This window comes from Trachypithecus francoisi, unplaced genomic scaffold (genome assembly GCF_009764315.1).
Source record: "Trachypithecus francoisi isolate TF-2019V2 unplaced genomic scaffold, Tfra_2.0 Lachesis_group15, whole genome shotgun sequence".
NCBI classification, from domain to species: domain Eukaryota; kingdom Metazoa; phylum Chordata; class Mammalia; order Primates; family Cercopithecidae; genus Trachypithecus; species Trachypithecus francoisi.
Window position 1 is genome coordinate 102,951,331 of NW_022681460.1, and position 21,547 is coordinate 102,972,877.

General features: G+C 46.6%; 1 protein-coding gene across 5 annotated transcripts in view; it reads right to left on the reverse strand.

Moving 5' to 3' along the window:
• The window catches only part of SNX29 (sorting nexin 29), a 617,391-nt gene that overhangs the window by 585,117 nt on the left and 10,727 nt on the right, over positions 1 to 21,547 (reverse strand). For 4 of the 5 annotated variants that reach the window (XM_033236483.1, XM_033236482.1, XM_033236484.1 and 1 more), the window contains exons 2-3: positions 8,068 to 8,129; positions 4,311 to 4,363 (exon numbers count right to left, since the gene is read on the reverse strand). In XM_033236483.1, the coding sequence (XP_033092374.1) occupies positions 4,311 to 4,363; positions 8,068 to 8,129 (115 nt within the window). The remainder of the gene's footprint in view (positions 1 to 4,310; positions 4,364 to 8,067; positions 8,130 to 21,547) is intronic. The other variant, XM_033236485.1, reaches the window with a different exon arrangement.

Below are 21,547 nucleotides of genomic sequence, written 5' to 3' on the forward strand. Positions count from 1 at the left end.
AGCCTCCCAAGTAGCTGGGATTACAGGCGGGCACCACCATGCCCGGCTAATTTTTTTATTTTTAGTAGAGACGGGGTTTTGCCATGTTGGCCAGGCTGGTCTTGAACTCCTGACTTCAAGGGATTCGCCTGCCTCAGCCTCCCAAAAGGCTGGAATTATAGGCGTGAGCCACCACGTCCAGCCGAGATTCAACTTTCTCACAGAATAGGGACAATGATGTGGCCTTTCCAACATGAAGGTGGTGCCACCTTTACCCAGGTACATATTTCCAAGGTAAGACCAGGTCTCTGATATTAAGAAGGAATCCCCCTGGGGTAGAGGAGAATAATTTTTTTTTTAAACCCAGCCTCAAAAACAATTTAGTCACTAAATAGCACATAAGAGAGAAAGAACAAATCATGGAACTCTAGCCCTTCCAAAATGTCTAACCTAGGCTATGGCATTTTGCCTCTCTGAATCAGTTTTCTCATCAGTGAAAAAGGGATAACCCAGGCACAGTGTGGCTCATACCTGTAATCCCAACATTTTGGGAGGCCAAGGTGGGAGGATCACTTGAGTCCACGAGTTCGAGACCAGCCTGGGCAACATAGTGAGACCCCCCCCCCCATCTCTACAAAAAATACAAAAATTAGCCAAGTATGGTGGCTTGTATCTGTAGTCCCAGCTACTCAGGAGGCTGAGGTGGGAAGATCTTGAGCCTGGGAGGTTGAGGCTGCTATGAACCATGATCACACTACTGCACTCCAGGGTGAGTAACAGAGGAACACCCTGCCTCAAAAAAAAAAAAAAAGAAAAAAAGAAAGGATAATACTTCTGCTCCTTCTGAGGACTGAGAATCAACATAAATAAAATGTAGCAAAGGCAGTCACAAACTATAACTATTATTATTACTTTTTTTTGAGAGACAGAGTATCACTCTTGTTGCCCAGACTGGAGCAATCGCGGCTCACCGAAACCTCCACCTCCCAGGTTGAAGCATTTCTCCTGCCTCAGCCTCCCTGCCTAGCTGGGATTACAGGCATGTGCCACCACGCCTGGCTAATTTTGTATTTTAAGTAGAGACAGGGTTTCTCCACGTTGGTCAGGCTGGTCTCGAACTCCTGACCTCAGGTGATCCTCCCGCCTTGGCCTTCCAAAGTGCTGAGATTACAGGCATGAGCCACCATGCCTGGCTATTATTATTAGTAGTATTTTTAGAGACAGGGTCTCTGTCTATTGCCCAGGCTGGAATGCAATGGCACGATCATAGCTCACCACAGCCTTGAACTCCTGGCCTCAAGCAATCCTCCTACCTCAGCCTCCCAAAGCAATGAGATTACAGACATGAGCCACAGTGCCTGGCCTATTATTAGTAATAGCAAGCAGCATACTCCTTTTAGCCATAAACGACAGTTATCACAGAAGGAATTAACTTTTTCAATTCTACTACAAAACATAACATTTTCTGTAACAAAGGTTATGGTAGCAAATTCTATTATATAGGTTCAGTATTCTTTATCCAAAATGCTCAGGATCAGAAATGTTTCGGATTTCAGGTTTTTCCACACTGTGGAATATTTGCATTATATACTTACCAGTTAGGTGAGCCTAATCCAAAAATCCAAAATCCAACTGGCTTCATTAGCATTTCCTTTGAGCATCATGTTGGTATTCCAAAAGTTTTGGATTTTGGGGCATTTTGAATTGTGGGTTTTTGGATGAGGGATACTCCACCTGTGTAAGAACACGTTAACCTAACGTTCAGAGCACGGTTGCCTCTCTCAGGAAGCGGACAGCACGGTAATGAAGAAAAGTGGTCAAGAAGTCATGGCTACTTAGACACACACACACCACACACACCCATACTCACACATAAACACAGACAAACCAACCCGACCAGGCAAGAGGAGTCTTTCCTAATTACCTCTGCATCCCAGGCCTGGAACAGTGATTGCACTGGAAGCTTTGGTGTCCAGCAGAATCACCTGGGGATCCTGTTGAAATGCAAATTCTCAGCAAGCTCCTCGGCTTCAGTCATTCACACACACACTCATGCGCATATACACATCCTGCTCCAATACAACTAGGACAGGACTTAGACACTGCATCATTAATCAATAAGCCTCCCAGGTGATTCTGATGCAAGCGGACCTTGGATCCCTGGCCAAGGCCAGGCCCCACAGTAGACCCTCAGGAAGGACTCAATTGATCAATGAGTCTAATGATCTAATGCCACGCACATACACTGAGAATCTAATGTACGACAGGCACATAGTGCTTGTGTAAAACACTGAGAAGTAAAATTTTAACAAATAAATGGAGAAACACCCTTTCGGCCTTCCAATCTCACAAGCTTCGTGGTGGCACAGATATCTGAACACCTGACTAGAGTACAATGTAATACACACAACTCATCCGGCTAACAAATCTTTACTGAATGCTTCTAGGCACTAGAGAAATATCTGTAAACAAGACAGCAAAACATACCTGCCTGCACAGAGCTGACATTATAGTGACAGGATAATAGGCAAAATTAAAAAGTCGAATGTATATATAGTCAGTTGGATGGTGATACGTGCAATGTAGAAAACATAAGCAGAGAAGGCACGGATAATAGGGTGCATCATTTTAAATCTGTGCCAGTTTCGAATCATCCACATGGCTCTATTCCAGGAAGGTCTACATGCTTTGCTCATGGCTGTCAAAAGTTTATAGTAGGAAAGGACAGAAAAAGGAACGATGGACACGGGAGGGTGGGCTACGGTGAGAGGGTGGGGGACATGAACAGTTTCCAGGATGAGATGAACGTTGAGCAAGCAAGTTCCCTTCCCTTTCCTTCCCATGCAGGAATGTCCCTCCTGCCACCCTGCAGGGGCTGCAGAGCACAAACTAGCTCTGACTGAGCTCACAACGCATTTGCAGCAAGGACTGGATGCTTGGGTGTCTCCTACCTTTGTCAAGCCCTACGGGTCTCCTTCCAGCCAATGTTATCAGCTTATGCCATGATGTCAGCCTTTCCTGGGTCATGAATGTCAATGGCCATTTTTAGGAATTTTTTTTTTTTTTTTTTTTTTGAGATGGAGTCTTGCTTTGTCACCCAGGCTAGAGTACAGTGGCACAATCTCGGCTCACTGCAACCTCTGCCTCCTGGGTTTAGACAATTCTCCTGCCTCAGCCTCCCGAGTAGCTGGGATTACAGGCACCCGCCACCAAGCCTGGCTAATTTTTGGTATTTTTAGCCGCACAAATCAAGCCTCAAGGGGTTGCACCATCTTGGCCAGGCTGGTCTCGAACTCCTGACCTCGTGATCCCCCTGCCTCGACCTCCCAAAGTGCTGGGATTACAGGCATGAGCCACTGCACCCAGCCAAATTTTATTTTTTGAGACACAGTCTCACCCTGTGTCACTCTGTCACCCAGGCTGGAGTGTAGTGGCGCGCTCTCAGCTCACTGCAACCTCCACCTCCTAAATCCTTCATTTTCCCCAAAATTAGCCTGAGTTCAAGCCATTGTCCTGCCTCAGCCTCCCAAGTCTCTGGGACTACAGGCGTGCACCACCACACCCAGCTAATTTTTGTATTTTTAGTAGAGACGGGGTTTCACCATGTTGGCCAGCCTGGTCTCGAACTCCTGACATCAAGTGATCCACCTGACTCGGCCTCGCAAAATGCTGGGATTATAGGCATGAGCCACCGTACTGGCCCATTTTTAGGAATCATTTTTTATCATAAAAGGAACACATGATCACAATAAAAAACGTGAAAAATACCAGAAAGCAATATTCCCAGTATTCTTACCCCTACTGCTACCTTAGGCCACTTTTCAGTGTGTTCTGGCCAGAGTGGCTATCTAACATAGCTAGCACCACTCCATATATATAGAATTTCGGATCCTGCTCTTTTTACAACATATGCCTTTTTACTATATATGCAATTTTTAAATCACTACCCATGCATTTTTCTGTTGAAAACAAATTCCATATAAACATTACTCTTAAGGGCTATATAACATTCCACCCCATTAACGCACTATATTTTATTAACCATTTCCCAATTACTGGGTATTTAGGCATCCAAGTTCTCATAATTATTAATTACCCTGAAAATAATTTTATATGGAAAGGTATCTTAATTCCCTCCAAATAGATTTCTAGAAAGAGAATTATGGAAAATGTGGAGTGTTGGAGATGAGCAGTCACCGCACAGAGAGTCCACGGTTGACTGAAATTTCAGCGCTGCACCTCTCGGCTGCAGAGGCAGAGCACAGAAGCCGGCCACCTTCCGCCGCCTTTTCAAGCTCGATGGTCAATGGTTTTAGGATCGACATATTTACCTGCTGTCGGAATCCGAGGCGATCTCCTTTCTCCCTCCAAAGCGGATCTGGCACTGCACAGAAAAAGAAGCTGCTGAGATCAGCCACTGGGATGTGACACTCAAAACGTCACACAACAGCCCACGTAGGGCTTAAGGGTCAGGGAGGGGACACGGGACCAGAAGCTCTGCACGTCAAGTGAGGACGTCCCTGTCCCCTGAGTATCAGCACAAGACTTAAGAAGGTGCACACCCCAGCGTTGAAGCTGCCACTTAAAGGAAACCCTTATCTCCCACTTGGACAAAAGCAAGCCTTGTGGGAAAACATTGCTAACAGAAAAACAAAAGCACACGGCCATCCGTGCATTATCCAGGAAGCTACTCCTGCCTGTCTGCAGCTGACTGTCTACCACACAGAGCTCTTCGCGGGAGATAATGACAACTTCCACAAACCTGTGCTGAATGGGTCCCTTTGGACGAGCCCCAGAGTTGTCGTGACTGGCTATGACGTTACAGCAGCACAAATCAAGCCTCATACGAGTCATCTGGTTGTGTGGAATGACAATTTACTGAGGGTGGGTAAAAATGAAAGCAGGCTACTTCTTTTCTTTTTTTTTTATTTTTTTATTTATTTTTTATTTTTTGAGATGGAGTTTCACTCTTGTTGCCCAGGCTGTAGTGTAATGGATCGATCTCAGCTCACCGCAACCTCTCCCTCCTGGGTTCAAGCGATTCTCCTGCCTCAGACTCCCAAGTAGCTGGGATACAGGCATGTGCCACTATGCCCGGCTAAATTTTGTATTTTTAGTAGAGATGGGTTTCTCCATGTTGGTCAGGCTGGTCTTGAAATCCTGACCTGAGGTGATCGCCCACCTTGGCCTCCCAAAGTGCTGGGATTACAGGCACGAGCCACAGCACCCGGCCCTGCAGGCTACTTTTTGAATTGGTAAAATTAAAATATAGATAACATAAACTTTGCCATTTTAACCATCTTTAGGTGTAAATTTCAATTCACGATGTTGAGCAACCATCACCATTATCCACTATTCTAATTTTCTTAAAAAAAAAAAAAAAATGGGGTCTCACTCTGTTACCAGGCTGAAGGGTAGCAGTGCCATCATAGCTCATGGTAACCTTGAATACCTGGGCTCAAGCAATTCTCCCACCTCAGCCTCCCAAGTAGCTGAGATTACAAGCATGTGCCACCAGGTCCAACTCATACTTTTTATTTTTTGTAGAGACAGGGTTCTCACTATGCTGCCCAGGCTGCCCTCATACTCCTGGCCTCAAGATATCCTCCTGCCCCAACCTCCCAAAGCACTGGGATTACAGGCGTAAGCCACCATGCCTGGCCTACTACTGTCTTTTTCTTTTAAAGGTATAGAATCTCTGCTATGGGTAGCAGGCTTGCAGGGTTCCTAAACTTATTATCAGTACTACTACATTGTGTGTGTGTGTGTGTGTGTGTGTGTATCTGTGCGTGTGTATGTGTATATGTATGTGTATATATATATATATAATTTTAAATGATATATTTGTCAAAACACATGAAACTGTACACTTAAAATGCTATATTTTATTATAAATAAATTAAACATCAATAAAATTTATTTTTGAAAGTCATGCAAAAAAGTCATATGCAACACTTTAACCCTCAAAGTAACAATAATAATAATAATAATAACAACAGCAGGCTAGGCGCAGTGGCTCACGTCTGTAATCCCAGCAGTTAGGGAGGCCAAGGTGGGGTGATCACCCGAGATCAGGAGTTCAAGATCAGCCTGGCCAACATGGTGAAATCCCACCTCTAATAAAAAATACAAAAATTAACCAGGTGTGGTAGCACGCACCTGTAGTCCCAGCTACTCAGGAGTTTGAGGCAGGAGAATCACGTGAGCCCAGGAGACAGAAGTTGCAGTGAGCTGAGATTGCGCCACTGCACTCCAGCCCGGGCGACAGAGCTAGACTCCATCCAAAAAAAAAAAAAAAAAAAAGCAGCAGAAGCTCTGGGCATAAGGTCCACTTTATTCCTCTCTAACTGCTACCTTTAAAGTGGTTCATCTTGCCTCCTCATCTTATTATATTTTCCATTTCTGCAGCAAAGAAAGAACAAGCTAATAACATGGGCTCCAGATGTTGCCATGTTAACAGAGGACCAGGCTCTGTCCAGGCCCTTTACCTACTTTAACAAGCCAATTCCCTCAGAAGCCATACACAGATTAAGTGACCCAGTTACAGAAAAGCAGAGAGATGCTCAGGGAGGGTGCGTGAGCTGTCCCTGTACACGCAGAGCTGAAGAAGTAAAGCTGGCCTTTAATTCCAGCTACGTCGGAGCAGAAAGCCTATGTCCCTCCTACCACACAATGCCTCAAGGCTTACATAGATACTGCATTCTCTGGCTCACTTCAATACTCAACATACACCCCAGCCACATGTGGTGGCATGCACCTGTAGTCCCAGCCACTCAGGAGGCCAAGGTGGGAGGAATGCTTGAGCCCAGGAGTTTGAGGTTACAATGAACTATGATGGTACCACTGTGCTCCAGCCTAGGCAACAGCAAGACCTTATCTCTAAAAAATAAAAAAAAAAATTTAACACACACCCCTATTACAGTACTTACCTCCCTATAGTGTAATTACACACATAATTATAACTGTCAACTGCCCCTTCCAAAAAGTGAGCTCCTAGAATTCCCAGATTTGGATCCTAGCTCTGCCACTTACTAACTATGACGCCTTGAGCAAGTTATTGGATCCCTCTGAGTTTCAGTCTCTTCAGCTGTAAAATGAAACCAACTGCAGGAACTATAATCTCACAGTGTTGTTGGAAGGATTAAATATAAAGTGCTTAGCATAGAGCCTGGCACACAGTGGAGGTGTGATCAGTGACAGCTAACAGTAGCATGCATCTGGTACTTGCAGCAAGCAGATTCCAGTCTCACATCCAAGCTTGTTTCCAAGCCCAGCCAGAGTCAAGCATCAGAAACAGCATCAGAAACAGCATCACATCAATCACAGCAAAGCCATCTGGAGTGTCCACACAGCTGGGGGCAGCAGCAGAGGACCCCAGGCGTGGCCTCCTTCCTCCTTGTCCTAGCCTTCTTGTGCTCAGGGGTCCTAACTCCAAACCACCACCTCTGCACCCCTCAGAGCTGCCCTCAAACACAACTGCTTGGAAAAGAGACAATGAGACTTTGAAACCCACATCAATGCTGTTTTTTTTGTTTTTTTTTTTTGAGACAAAGTCTCACTCTGTTGCCCAGGCTGGAGTGCAGTGGGGCAGTCTCGGCTCACTGCAACCTCGACCTCCCAGGTTCAAGCAATTCTCCTGCCTCAGCCTCCCAAGTAGCTGGGATTACAGGTGCCTGCCACCACGTCCAGCTAATTTTTGTATTTTTAGTAGAGACAGCGTTTCACCATGTTGGCCAGGTTAGTTTGGAACTCCTGACCTCAAGTGATGCGGTCACCTTGACCTCCCAAAGTGCTGGGATTACAGGCATGAGCCACCGCACCCAGCTCAGTGCCTTTCTTGAAGGGACATCACTGAAGGATGAGGGTCCTCTAGAGGGCTTTCAAAATTCAAGACACAGGACTTCCTCCAACCCAACTCTGACCGTGTTTACTGCTCTATCATTTCCTGGGGAAAATGATTAGATCGCTTCACTGTTCCCAGGTATAAAGTGGGAGTTAGTCTGTGTATGTTATAGGGAAGAAATGGCCTACATTAATTATCTGACACTATTACTCGACCAAAAAGGCAAATGTGTGCTTTCTGCTTACCTGTTTCACTGCATCCAGCAGTCGCTCCAGCAGAAATTGTCTTTTGTCATTGTTCTGTGATCCTAAAATGCAATGAGGCTTAATTAGTTCTCATTGACACTCGGACACAGCTGTCCCCAACTAGACCAGTCCTTTACTACTGATCTTTAACAAAATCAATAGCACGACTAGGTACCAATAATCTGTATCATTACAATGAAGTTTGGCTATTGCCTGTTACTGCATCAAAGGAAAACAGGTAAACTAATTTTCCCCAAATCTGAACAACATGTCTACAATGGTCTAAAGGTTTCTCAACCCTTGGCACTACTGACATTGTAGGATGTTCAGCAGCATCCCTGGCCTCTACATACTACGTGGCATTAGCACACACAAACCCCTGAGTTATACCAAAATGTCTCCATGTAATGCCAATGTCCCCTGGGAATCATAACTGCCCCCAGTTGTCAACCAGCAGCCTGAAATAAAATATAAGTTTCCCAGTACAGCGGGAACTGCTCACTGGCTGTTCTCACTATCATCTCCAACATCCTTCTCCCATGCCACCTTCAGCAATCTAAGCTGTAAAACCTGATTACTCCTCTTCTCAGCAGCTGAGGTTGAACTTAGGCGGTCTGGCCAATGAGAAGACAGCAGAAGTGCACTGGGAAAGTTCTGGGAAAGTCATTCCTTTCTGATAGAAAGAAGAGCTATGAAGGGCATCATTCTGTCCTCCATCCTTCATGCCTCAATCATAGACATGTTGGGCGGAGCCCGAGTAGCATTTTCCCACCATGAAGTCATGAGCCTGAGAGAAAGACCTAGAGAATCACAAAGACACCAGCCCTGATATCACTGAGTTGGTAAGCCAAGACTAGAAACAAGCTAACTCTCACAAAATAAATAATCCTATTTGTCCACACCACGACACACTGGGCTGTTACTTGCAGCCAAAAGCATTCCCAACTGACACACATGACATACACTGAACTTCCATTTCAGAAGGTCTGGGGAAAGGGCACTTGAAAACACCAGGCGGACAGCTGTCAGGGCCACGCCTGATCTCCACAAGAGGCCCAGTGACTCCAAGCAAGATACAAAGCCATGGACTATGATGCAGCAGTCACAGAGCACACTGACTTCAAAGGATACTGGAATACAGGTTATAAGGGCAGATGCTCCACACTGCAGGCGTTGAATTGCCATCAGGCTGCTTCTGTCTTGGGCAACTCTACGTGGGCTGCACCGGGAAGTAGGAGCAGGCCATTATCTCAGAGATGGTCAGTGATTCCTCCAGGTCAAGCCAGGGCCAGCTGGTTGATAACAACCACCACCACATGCTGGGCGCATCCTACATGCCAGGAACCAAGTTGAGCACTATGCATGCAATATCTCCCTTCATCTTCACATCCACCCTACAAGCCAGGATCCCAAACACAGATGGGAAAGCTGAAGCTGGGAGAAGTCAATTGACTGTGTGTTAATCCACCCAGGATTTATTTAACTTCTAGTGTGTGTGAGGCAATGTTTTAAGAGCTGAGGACACAGGAGTTAAATGGTGTAAAAGAGTCATCTTCTCATGGAGCTAAAAATCCTACTAGAAGGCCAGGCACAGTGGCTCACGCCTGTAATCCCAACACTTTGGGAGGTTGAGGCAGGCAGACTGCTTGAGATCAGGAGTTTGAGACCAGGTTGGGCAACATGACGAAGCCCTGTATCTACCAAAAAACAGAAAAAATTTAGCAGGGCATGGTGGCACACAGCTGTGGTCTCAGCTGTTCGTGAGGCAGAGGTGGAAGGATCACTTGAACCCGGGAGGCAGAGATTGCAGTGAGCTGAGATCGTGCCACTACACTCTGGCCTGGGTGACAGAGTGAGATCCTATCTCAAAAATAAAAACAAAAAATAGTATAAAATAAACTAATCAATGAAAAAGTGTTAAGAGTCATACTAGGAAGAAAAAACAAAGACAGTGATGGGATAGGGAGGAAGCAAGAAGGCTGCTTTAGCCAAGGCAGCCACTGAGGGCCTCTCTGCACAGGTGACATGTGAGCTGAGCCCTCTATAAAGAGAAGGAGCAGCTATGGAAAGATAGGGCAGGCCAGTGTTCCAGACGGAGCAAGCAGCAAGGGGAGAGGCTCGGAGGTAGGACAAGCTTGGCTCTGGTCTTCCAGGACTAGAAGGAAGTTTGCTGTGGTTTGAGCAAAAAGCAAAAAAAAACGGAAGGAAAGATCAAACAGGCAGGCAGAGACCAGTCACACAGGATCGTGTGGGCCATGATAATGGGGTTAGACTCTTTTGAAATTTTAATACTAATTGGTGGAACAGTAATCCTGACTCAAGACCTCTAAAGCCTGTGTTAGGACCACGATACCAAGGACCCCGCCTTACCTCCAGGCCTAGTGATGAAACCAGTCAGCAGACACACAGTAAAACAACTGACTCTTCAAAAAAATACCATTAGTGTTTTTTTCTGGAAGAGGTTTCGATCAAGAATAGCCTGGACACCATTCCCACCAGCCATGAGGCATCTCAAGGCATTGCTCAGGATGGCTATAGACCCATCTGGCCAAGGTCCTCCGACACCTCTTGACACCTGTCTCTATCAATCAAATGCTCTTTGTTTCAGAATCCAGGGTTTGGATTCTGGTCTTCCCTCCCTAACACCAGAATAGAAAAGTCAGGCTTGCTTTCTTCCTTTTTCCAAGTATGAGACCCGACAGCTCTACCTGCCTTTCAGCAATGCCAACTGGAAACTTGACAGGGTTCCCTGCACTGGAAATGCCTTTGCTATTTTTTTCTCATCATAAAAGCAATTTATGTAGAGAAAAAAATAGAATAACAAATCGGGAAAAAATGTACAAAGAAAACAAAAATCTCTTTCATCTCCCTACTGATAATTTTGTAATGCAGTTCTTCTCAAACTTTGATGTCCACACAGATCTCCTGGAGATCTTGCTAAAAAGCAGCCATTTGTTTGCTGGCGTTTTTTCTGAGACAGGAACTCTTATCACCCAGGCTGGTGTACGTGGCACAATCACAGCTCTCTGCAGTCTCAACCTCCTGGGCTCAATCGACTCTCCTGCCTCAGCCTTCCGAGTAGCTGGGACTACAGGCATAGGGCATCACTCACAGATAATTTATTTATTTTTATTTTTTATAGAGACGGAGTCTCACAAGGTTGCCCAAGCTGCTCTTGAACTCCTGGGCTCAAGCGATCCTCCTGCCTCCCAAAGAGCTGGGATAATAGGCGTGAGCCCAGCCCAAAAGGCAGATTCTGATTCAGGAGATTGCGAATGGGGCCTAATTCTGTGTTTCTCTTTTTTTTTTTTTTTTCTGAGACAGAGTCTTGCTCCGTTGCCCAGGCTAGAGTTCAGTGGCACAATCTGGGCTCACTGCAACCTCCACCTCCCAGGTTCAAGCAATTCTCCTGCCTCAGCCTCCCGAATAGCTGGGATTACAGGCACGCACCACCACGCCAAGCTAATTTTTGTATTTTTAGTAGAGACAGGGTTTCCCAATGTTGGCCAGGCTGGTCTTGAACTCCTGACCTCGTAATCCACCCACCTCGGCCTCCCAAAGTGCTGGGATGACAGGTATGAGCCACCGCGCCCGGCCAACTCTGTGTTTCTCATAAGCTCCCAGGTGAGCTAATACTGCTGACTCCCTTCACACTTGAATAACAAAGATTTAGCACCTACTCTTCCTGAAATGCACAATGATCCTCGATGTCTTTTTTTTTTTTTTTTTTATAGAGTATTTTGCCCTACTGCTTTTTCTGGATGAGATGTCAGCAGCCTCCTCTGCCTTACTCTGCAAAGCCTCTTTTCATGATGGGATGAGGGGAAGAAAAGAAAAACCTGTTCTTTATAAAAAAAACTAACCGAGGTTGTGCAGGTCTCAACCTAGAGGCTCACACTTCCTGGCTGTGATCTCTCTCTGCAGGCAAGAAGCTCTCAAGTGAGATAATCTTGACCTCAGAAGGAGAAGCTGTGGCCAACTTAGCCCTGAATGAGCTTAAGAGAAAGGGGTCGGCCGGGAGCAATGGCTCAAATCTATAATCCCAGCAACTTTGGGAGGCCAAGGCGGACGGATCACATGAGGTCAGGAGTTCAAGACCAGCCTCAGGAACATGGCAATAATGCCATCTCTACTAAAAAATACAAAAATTAGCCAGGCGTGGTGGCGAGTGCCTATAGTCCCAGCTACTCAGAAGGCTGAGGCAGGAGAATCACCTGAACCTGGGAGATGGAGGTTGCAGTGAGCCAAGATTGCGCCAATGCACTCCAGCCTGGGCAACAGAGTGCGAGTGTCTCAAAAATAAATAAATAAATAAATAATGAGAGAGACAGAGACAGAGAAGGGGGTTTACTAGGCTGCAGGGAGCACACGTGGTCTGAGGACCACTTATCAAGTGAGAGGAACAGTGGAGCGCACTGAGCGGGAAGTCACAAGGCCTGAGCTCTCATCCTGCCTGGCCCGCTTGCTAGCCATGTGACAGGGACAGTCACTTCCCTTGTTTGGCCACTGGTTTCTGCATGAGATCATGCTCTCCTAGCTCTACAGTCTATGGAGACTCTGCAGAGACAGGCAGGCGGAGCACTCGATGCTCCCAGTCTCCTTTTTACCTTCTCCCTTTGAATCCAGTGGAGACTACAGCACCTCCGCCAGGGCCCAGAAGAATCTGCCAGCTTCAAATGTTGCCGCCACTCAGAGAGAAGCAGGAAGAATGTGCCCACCTACTGGGTCCCAACCAGAGGCTAAGTCATTAAATGACCTATTAAATCCTTGACAAAGAAGGAAAAGTGGCTCCATTCAGTAGAGAGGACTGCGACTCAGAGGAAAATACCTTTACAGGACTAGACCCATGGGAAGTGGCCGAGGAGGGACTCACTTCCAAGTCCATGGGATCCTGGACCTGCCAGCTGCTAAGCTCTGCTCACCCTCGACCTCCTTCACAACCTGCAGCAGTGGCCCACTGCAAATTCAGCAAATACTTCCAAATTCAGCAAACACTTCGCCACATAGGAGCGATCAAACCCCATCTTCCTGCTTCCTCAGCTCCAGGGGCAGCCCCCAGCCAGCAACCAGGTGAACAAGAATAGGCTTCTTTTTATTTCTCATTTAGAAATCATCATCAAAATGAAAACAGAAAATGGAAAGGCACCCGAGGGAATACCTCCAGGGGTTCACAAACCTGTCTGAGAAATGCAGTCAGCTGACACCCCCTAACTCTACTCAGAAACCTCATGTGCATGGGAAAGTCAATCACCTACTTGGGTCTCTGTTTTCTTGTTGTTGTTGTTTGTTTGTAGGTGGAGTCTCGCTCCTGTCGCCCAGGCTGGAGTGCAATGGCACAATCTCGGCTCACTGCAACCTCCGCCTCCCAGATTCAAGCAATTATCCTGCCTCAGCCTCCCAAGTAGCTGGGATTACAGGCGCCTGCTACCACGCCCAGCTAATTTTTGTATTTTTAGTAGAGACGGGGTTTCACCATGTTGGCCAGGCTGGTCTCAAACGTCTGACCTCAGGTGATCCGACTGCCTTGGCCTTCCAAAGTGCTGGGATTACAGGCGTGAGTCACCACACCCGGCCTTTGTCTTCAATGTTTAGAACTCTCAGGATCTAATGTTTAATGTTTACAGTCCTTTGAGTCCTACATTAATTTTTACCACAAACCTCTAGCCTTCTGCCTGGGGTCGTCATTCAAGCTACAGTGACCTCCTGGAGACAAAGAGCAGAAATTAAGAACAGGATAGCCCAGGTTAGAATCCTACTCTACCAGCCATGTGATCATGAGCAAGTTACTTAACTCCCCTGCTTCAGGCTCACCAGAGAACCTACCTCTTCGGACGATGAAATGAGGGAAATTGTATTGTGCACCTAGAATAGTGCCTGGTATATACCAAGCATTTAATAAAATTAGCTATCATTATCATCATTGTTGGCAACCCTTACACCAAGGTATCAAGACCTCTGGCTCCCAGAAGTCCTTTCAACTAGCTACCTTCTCTCCAAAGCCCAGGCAAAGCAATTCAACCTAGGCCTCTGTGTTTGCTGCCCTGGGAGATGAAAGGGTGAAAGAGGACCCCTGGCATGTGGAGAGGGGAAAACAAGCAGGATGCAACCAGGCATTCCGGCTATATTCCTTCTTTAACCTTCGCAACCCTGGAGCTCCAAGTAAACTGGTTCCCATTCCACAGAGGTCAAGCCCCTTAATCAAGGCCACACAGATACACACACACACACACATACACACACATATATATATATACACACATATATATTCACACACACATATATACACAGACATATATATACACACATATATGCACACATATATATACACACACATATATACACACACACACACACACACATATATATATATATTTTTTTTTTTATGAGATGGAGTCTTGCTTTTTTCGCCCAGGCTGGAGTACAGTGACTCCATCTCTTCTCATTGAGGCCTCCATCTCCCAGGTTCAAGCAATTCTCCTACCTCAGCCTCCTGAGTAGCTGGGATTACAGGTGTCCCCCACCACGCCTGGCTCTTTTTTTTTTTTGTATTTTTAGTAGAGATGGGGTTTCGCCATGTTGGTCAGGCTGGTCTCAAACTCCTGACCTCAAGTGATCCACCCACCCGGGCCTTCCAAAGTGCTGGGATTACAGGCGTGAGCCACCATGCCTGGCCCGTGCAGATATTTAAATAATGGTATTTTGCTGCCTCTCCATGTAGCGCAGTGGAGGCAACGTCATGCTAGACATTTCCCTGCTGAGATCCTTGTAACACATTAAGCAGGTACAAGCGAGAAAAGAAAAAGAGGGCAATGCTCTCTGAGTACCCACTGTGTGCAAGGAATTCTGCCCCAAGGGCACACGGTCAAGCAGGTGCTGCATTGGAGGCTGAGCCCTGCTATCCCTAACTCTCAAGCAAGTGCTGCTTCCACACACCACACTGACATGCTGGTGGGGGCCAGGGCAGACTCACTGAACAACTGGGAACCTTAGCCACGCTTGCAAAACTGGGAAGGACCAGAACAGGAAATCTATAGAGACAGAAGGCAGACAGGTGGTTGCCAGGGGCTGGGGCGGTAGGGGGATGGGGAGCTACTGCTTAATGGATATGGAGTTTTATTTGGGTGATGAAAATGTTTTGAAACTAGACAGAGTGCTGACTGCACAACAATGCAAATGTACTAAATACCAGTGAACTGCTTGCTTTAGAACAACAGTTAATTCTTTGTTTTGTGAATTTCACCTCAATTTAAAAAAAAAAAAAAAATTACGAAATGGAGTCTGGTTCTGTCACCCAGGCTGGAGTACAGGGGCATGATCATAGCTCACTGAGGCCTCCAACTCCTGGGCTCAAGCAGTCCTCCCACCTCAGCCTCCCAAGTAGCTGGGACTACAGGCATGCACCACCACACCGGGTTAATTTTGTATGTTTTGTAAAGAGAGGGTCTCGCTACATTGCCCAGGCTGGTCTCAAACTCCTGGCCTCAAACGATCCTCCTGCCTCAGTCTCCCAATGTGCTGAGATTACAGGTGTAAGCCACCACTCTTGGCCCAATATTTTTATGAGAAGGACTGCAACTGGTAGATGTTGGCTGAGAAAATGTTCCTATTCTAACGAACAACTACAGGAGGATTCTCCCAAGGGCTAGACAAGGCAACTGCATGGAGAACCCAGTCCCCATATTGAATCACACAGCAGAAAAGCTACTCCCAGCTGGGTGAGGTGGCTCATGCTTGTAATTCCAGCACTTTGGGAGGTAGAGGCAGGTGGATGACTTGGGGCCAAGAGTTTGAAACCAGCCTGGCCAACATGGTGAAACCCCCGTATCTACTAAAAATACAAAAAAAATTGGCCAGGTGCAGTGGCTCACGCCTGTTATCCCAGCATTTTGGGAGGCCTAGTCAGGCGGATCACCTGAGATCAGGAGTTCGAGACCAGCCTGGCCAACATGGTTAAACCCCATCTCTACTAAAAATACAAAAATGAGCCAGGCGTGATGACAGACACCTGTGATCCCAGCTACTTGGGAAGCTGAGGCAGGAGAATCACTTGAATCCAAGAGGCGGAGGTTGCAGAGGGCCAAGATTGTGCCATTGCACTCTAGCCTAGGCAACAAGAGCAAAACTCCATCTCAAAAATAATAATAATAATAATACAAAAAATTACCCAGGCGTGGTCGCAGGCGCCTGTTAGCCCAGCTACTCAGGAGGCTGAGGCTGGATAATCACCTGAACCTGGGAGGTGGAGGTTAGAGTGAGCCGAGATCACACCACTGCAACAGAGTGAGACTCCATCCCAAAACAAAATAAAATGAAATTTAAAAAAATTAATTTACATATATTTACACTTACATATATTTATACTTTTATAAAATAACATTAATAAATGTAATAAAAACCATGCCTTGCTTCCAGGGGCCCCTCCTGCACCCCAATCTCTCCCTACCTGGCATGGCTCTTCCTTCATGAGATGGCAAGTCTCACAGCAAAGGCCCTCTGTGACAGCCACCCCTGCCTCAGTTGCTGTTCCTAGCTCTGGCCCTTTTGCTCTCATTTCCTTCAGCCCACACTGAATTTTCTATGCAGTGGCTAGAGCATCTGGAAGCGCAGATGAATACATAATAAATGACTTACTAGTATTACAGGATACACACAATGATGTTATGTGATTCATTCAATGCGCCCTGCAAAACTGCAATGAACACGGCATTTCTCTAAGCCCTGCGTGTGCATCTGTGATGGGCTGCCTCACGTGATTTATTTCTGATTTTCACTGAACCTGTACCTTTAGCATACCCTAGAATGGGGGTCAGCAAGCTTTTTCTGGAAAGAGTCCCGCAGTCAATATTGCAGGCTTTATGCGCCAAAGGGTTGCTGTCACTACCCAACTCTGCCACTGCAGGGTGAAAAACAGCCATAGATAATGTATAATGAACAGGTCTTGGGCTGGATTTAACAGCCCACTGCCCTGGCAGAAATAATGAAGGATGGCAGGTTAAAAATTAAAACTATAGTATCTGTGTTAGTAGACCTTACAGCCACCGTGCAATTAGATGGTTAAACGTGAGAGCTCCCCAGCAGGCTGTAGACCAGGCCCACATCATAATCATGCTCCCATCTCCCCTCACCGTCTAACCAAGGCCCCACATACAGAGTCTTGCAGGGAACAAGGACATCATCAACCTGTTGTCACTGCAGAATTCATCCTCAGTTACACTGGCAGGCATCTAGGATGCCTGGCGCTACCAGCCCAATGATGACTTTAATGTTGTTGCTATTGTCTAATTCCCATCCCATCCCCCAAAATCCACAACCATTCCAAATAAAGAAACTGAAAGAAAGCAGAAGTAAAAGAGGAGGGGGGCAGAAAGGGCTGCCCAATATACGCCCGGGGCACATACAAGACCAAGAGGGACCCCTGAAATGCCCAAGGGGTCAGGTGGGGCATAGAAATGAGTGGGGTGGGCTGGCAAGGCACAGATCACAAGAGCAGAGCAGATGCCCCTCTCGAGATGACAGCTGCTACCCAGTACTGGCAGACAGTACCTCACAGCAATACCAGTAATGGCCCCGTCTCCTGGTTCTTCAAGAGAGGCTGAAAATCCAGATTTTTTGTGTCAGTTAGTTGGCCCCTAATTACACTCTTGTTAGAACAATGTTCCAGCCAACTCGGCATGAACCAAACATAACACATTTGGGGCCAGGTCTGCCGCCAATCCGCCATACTGAGACATACGTTTAACCCTCACATCTATCTGGCTGGCCACCCTAGTGAAACAGACAAAGGAACTGAGGCTAGGAGACATTGATCATTTGCCCAAAGAACAGCTCAGAGGTGACAGACCCGACATTTTACCCCAAACCTTGTACCTTCCAACCTTCACAAAACCAGGCTCACTCCTTGAATGGCTCAATCTTGGCACAGAAAAGGGCTCCGTCATCAAAGTGCCACCAAAGAAAAAACAACCTCCCGACGGCTGACTCAAACGGTTCCCTTCTCAGAGAAATCTTCCTGCAGAGGGTCCCGCAAGGGGCACACTGCTCTCTCCCCACACAGTGCTCCCATGGCCCTGCAGCCCTGCCATAGTGCTGGTGTAATCCCTGTTGGGGAAGGGATTATGCATTGTGAGCTCTCCAGGATAGACGGGAGTCTCATGAACTCTTCCATCACAGAAGGAACTCAACAGCTGTTGAATCTAGATTCTGGTGCAGTTCACTTCTGTGGCTCCCCAAGTGGCTACTTTAAATAAAAAGGACCAGGACTGGCCAGGACACAGCAGCCGCCTCATTCCTGTCATGGGCAGAGCGAGGTGGTGGTTTTATCTGCTCTAGCCTTAGCACACGCACAGATGAAATGGACAATTGTTCTTCCCCAAAGTCAGGGCGCTGGTTCCCAGTATTGTAGGGTGAAGTGGCACAGGTGGCCCAGGACAAAAGGACAGACTATCTGCCACCACACAATGGAAAGAGACAGGCTCTGCATGCAGACAGATGGGCTCAGGCCATCCATGTGGGCTTATGGTGTCTAAGATCGATGACAAAATAAATGAGCAAAGAATGGGAACCATCAGTTTACTCTAGAGCAGGCCGGGCGTGATGACTCCTGCTTGTAATCCCAGCACTTTGGGAGGCCGAGGCAGGCAGATCACTGGGGGTCAGGAGTTAAAGACCAGCCTGGCCAAAACGGTGAAACCCCGTTTCCACTGAAAATACAAAAATTAGCCAGGCATGATGGTGCTCACCTGTAATCCCAGCTACTGGGAGGCTGAGGCAGGAGAATCACTTGAACCCAAGGGGGTGGAGGTTGCAGTGAGCCAAGATTGCACCACTGTACTCCAGCCTGGGCGACGGAGTGAGATTACATCTCAAAAAAAAAAAAAAAAAAAAATTACTCTTGAGCAGGGATTGGCAAACATTTTCTGTAAAGAGCAAAACAGTAAATATTTATATTTTAGGCTCTGCAGGCCGTACACTCTCTGTTACAGTTACTCAGTTCTGCCATTGTAGCCTGAAAGAAACCATAGACAATAGTAAATGAATAGATATGGCTTTGTTCCAATAAAACTTTATTTGCAAAACAGGAGGCCAACCCAGTTCACCAGTTCTTGCTCTGGAAAAAAAAAAAAAAAAACACTAACATGGCAATGTGCAAAAACTTTAAAGAGACAAGAGGCCAAGCATGGTGGCTCACACCTGTAATCCTGGCATTTTGGGAGGTAGAGGTAAAAGAATTGCTTGCGCCTAGGAGTTTGAGACCAGCCTGCATAACACAGTGAAATACCGTCCCTACTGGCCTTAACTGGCCAGGCGTGGTGGCTCACACCTGTAATCCCAGCACTTTGGGAGGCCAAGGCGGGCGGATCACAAGGTCAGAAGATCGAGACCATCCTGGCAAACACGGTGAAACCCGGTCTCTACTAAAAATACAAAAAAAATTAGCTGGGCGTGGTGGCAGGTGCCTGTACTCCCAGCTACTCGAGATGCTGAGGCAGGAGAATGGCATGAACCTGGGAGGCGGAGCTTGCAGTGAGCTGAGATTCTGCCACTGCACTGGGCAACAAAGCAAGACTCCGTCTCAAAAAAAAGAACAAAGTTTTTTCTAAAAATTAGCTGTGTGTGGTGGCACACACCTGTAGTCCAAGCTATGTGGGAGGCTGAGGCTCGAGGATCACTTGAGCCTATAGGTCAAGGCTGCAGTGAGCACTGATCACATCATTGCACTCCAGCCTGAGCAACAGAGCAAGATCCTATGTCAAAAAAGAAAGAAAGAATATCTTTCCTCCTGGTTGGAGAAATGCAAATTATATGCTTACTAATAACTACCACAAGGCACCATTATATAACTACAAATTAACCAAGAAACTTTTTTTTTTTTTTTAGATGGAGTCTCACTCTTGCCCAGGCTGGAGTGCAGTGGCGTGATATTGGCTCATTGCAACGTCTGCCTCCTGGGTTCAAGTGATTCTCCTGCCTCAGCCTCCCGCGTAGCTGGGATTACAGGCGCCCACCACCACATCCACCTAATTTTTGTATTTTTAGTAGAGATGGGGTTTCACCATGTTGTTCAGGCTGGTCTCAAACTTCTGACCTCAGGTGATCCACCCACCTCGGCCTCCCAAAGTGCTGGGATTACAGGCATGAGCTACCGTACCCAGCCTCCAAGAAACATTTAAAGTAAAATTCCCCAATGCCAGTAAAGCTATGATAAACCAAGTACACACCACTGGTAACAATTTATGGGTGCAGTAAGTTCTGAAAAGTGATGTGGCAATGCATATCAAAAGCTATAAAAAAAATCAAAATCCCTTTTGACACCTTGGAAATTAAGCTAAAAAGGAATGGGAGAAATAAGAAAAGATACAAATAACAATTTCACCTGGTCCTCTATGTTCCAGGTCCTGAGAAAGGCACCATACATTCATTACTTGCTTTAATTTCCATTTTCTGATAAGGGAATTAAGAGTAAGAGTCAGAGTCAGGTGTGGTGGCTCACGCCTGTAATCCCAGCACTTTGGGAGGCTGAGGCAAGCGGATCACAAGGCCAGGAGTTCAAGACCAGCCTGGCCAACATGGTGAAACTCCGTCTCTACTAATAATACAAAAATTAGTTGGGCATGGTGGCACGCACCTGTAGTCCCAGCTACTGGGGAGGCTGAGGCAGGAGCATTACTTGAACCCGGGAGGCAGAGGTTGCAGTGATCAAGCCGCTGCACTCCAGCCTGGGTGACAGAGCAAGACTCCGTCTCAAAAAAAAAAAAAAAAAAAAGAGTAAGAGTCAGAGAAGTTCAAATTTCTGCCCGGGCCGGCACAGTGGCTCACACTTATAACTCCAGCACTTTGGGACGCCAAGGAAGGAGGGCTGCTTGGGCTCAGGAGTTTGAGACCAGCCTAGGCAACATAGTGAGGCCTCGTCTCTATGAAAATTCAAAAAAAAAAAAATTAGCCAGGCATGGTGGCACACACCTGTAGTCCCAGCCTCTTGGGGAGCTGAGGAGGAAGGATCACGTGAGCCCAGGAGGTGGAGGCTGCAGTGAGCTATGATTGTAACACTGCACTGCAGCCTGGGTGACAGAGTGAGACCCTGTCTCAAAAAAATAAGACAGAAAACAAAAAACTGCCCAAGTTCTTCAATAGGGAGTTAAATCCAGAACTTGTCTGCATCCAAAGCTTTTCCACAATAACACAATGACTTCCTGAGCATCAAAGGGCACGAAGATTTTTATTGTAGTGTCCTAGTATAAGGGTCAGTCAACTATAGCCCCCAAGCCAAGTCCAGCTGCTGACTTTCTCTAAATAAAGTTTTATTGGAACATAGCCACGTCCTTTCATTTACCCATGGTATGTGGCTGCCTTCATACTACGACAGCAGAGATGAATACTTGAGGCTGAGACCAGATGGCCCACAAAGCAGAAAATATTTACTATCTGGCCCTTCACAGGAAACGCCTACTGAGAACACCACAAATGGAACTGACTGTCTTTT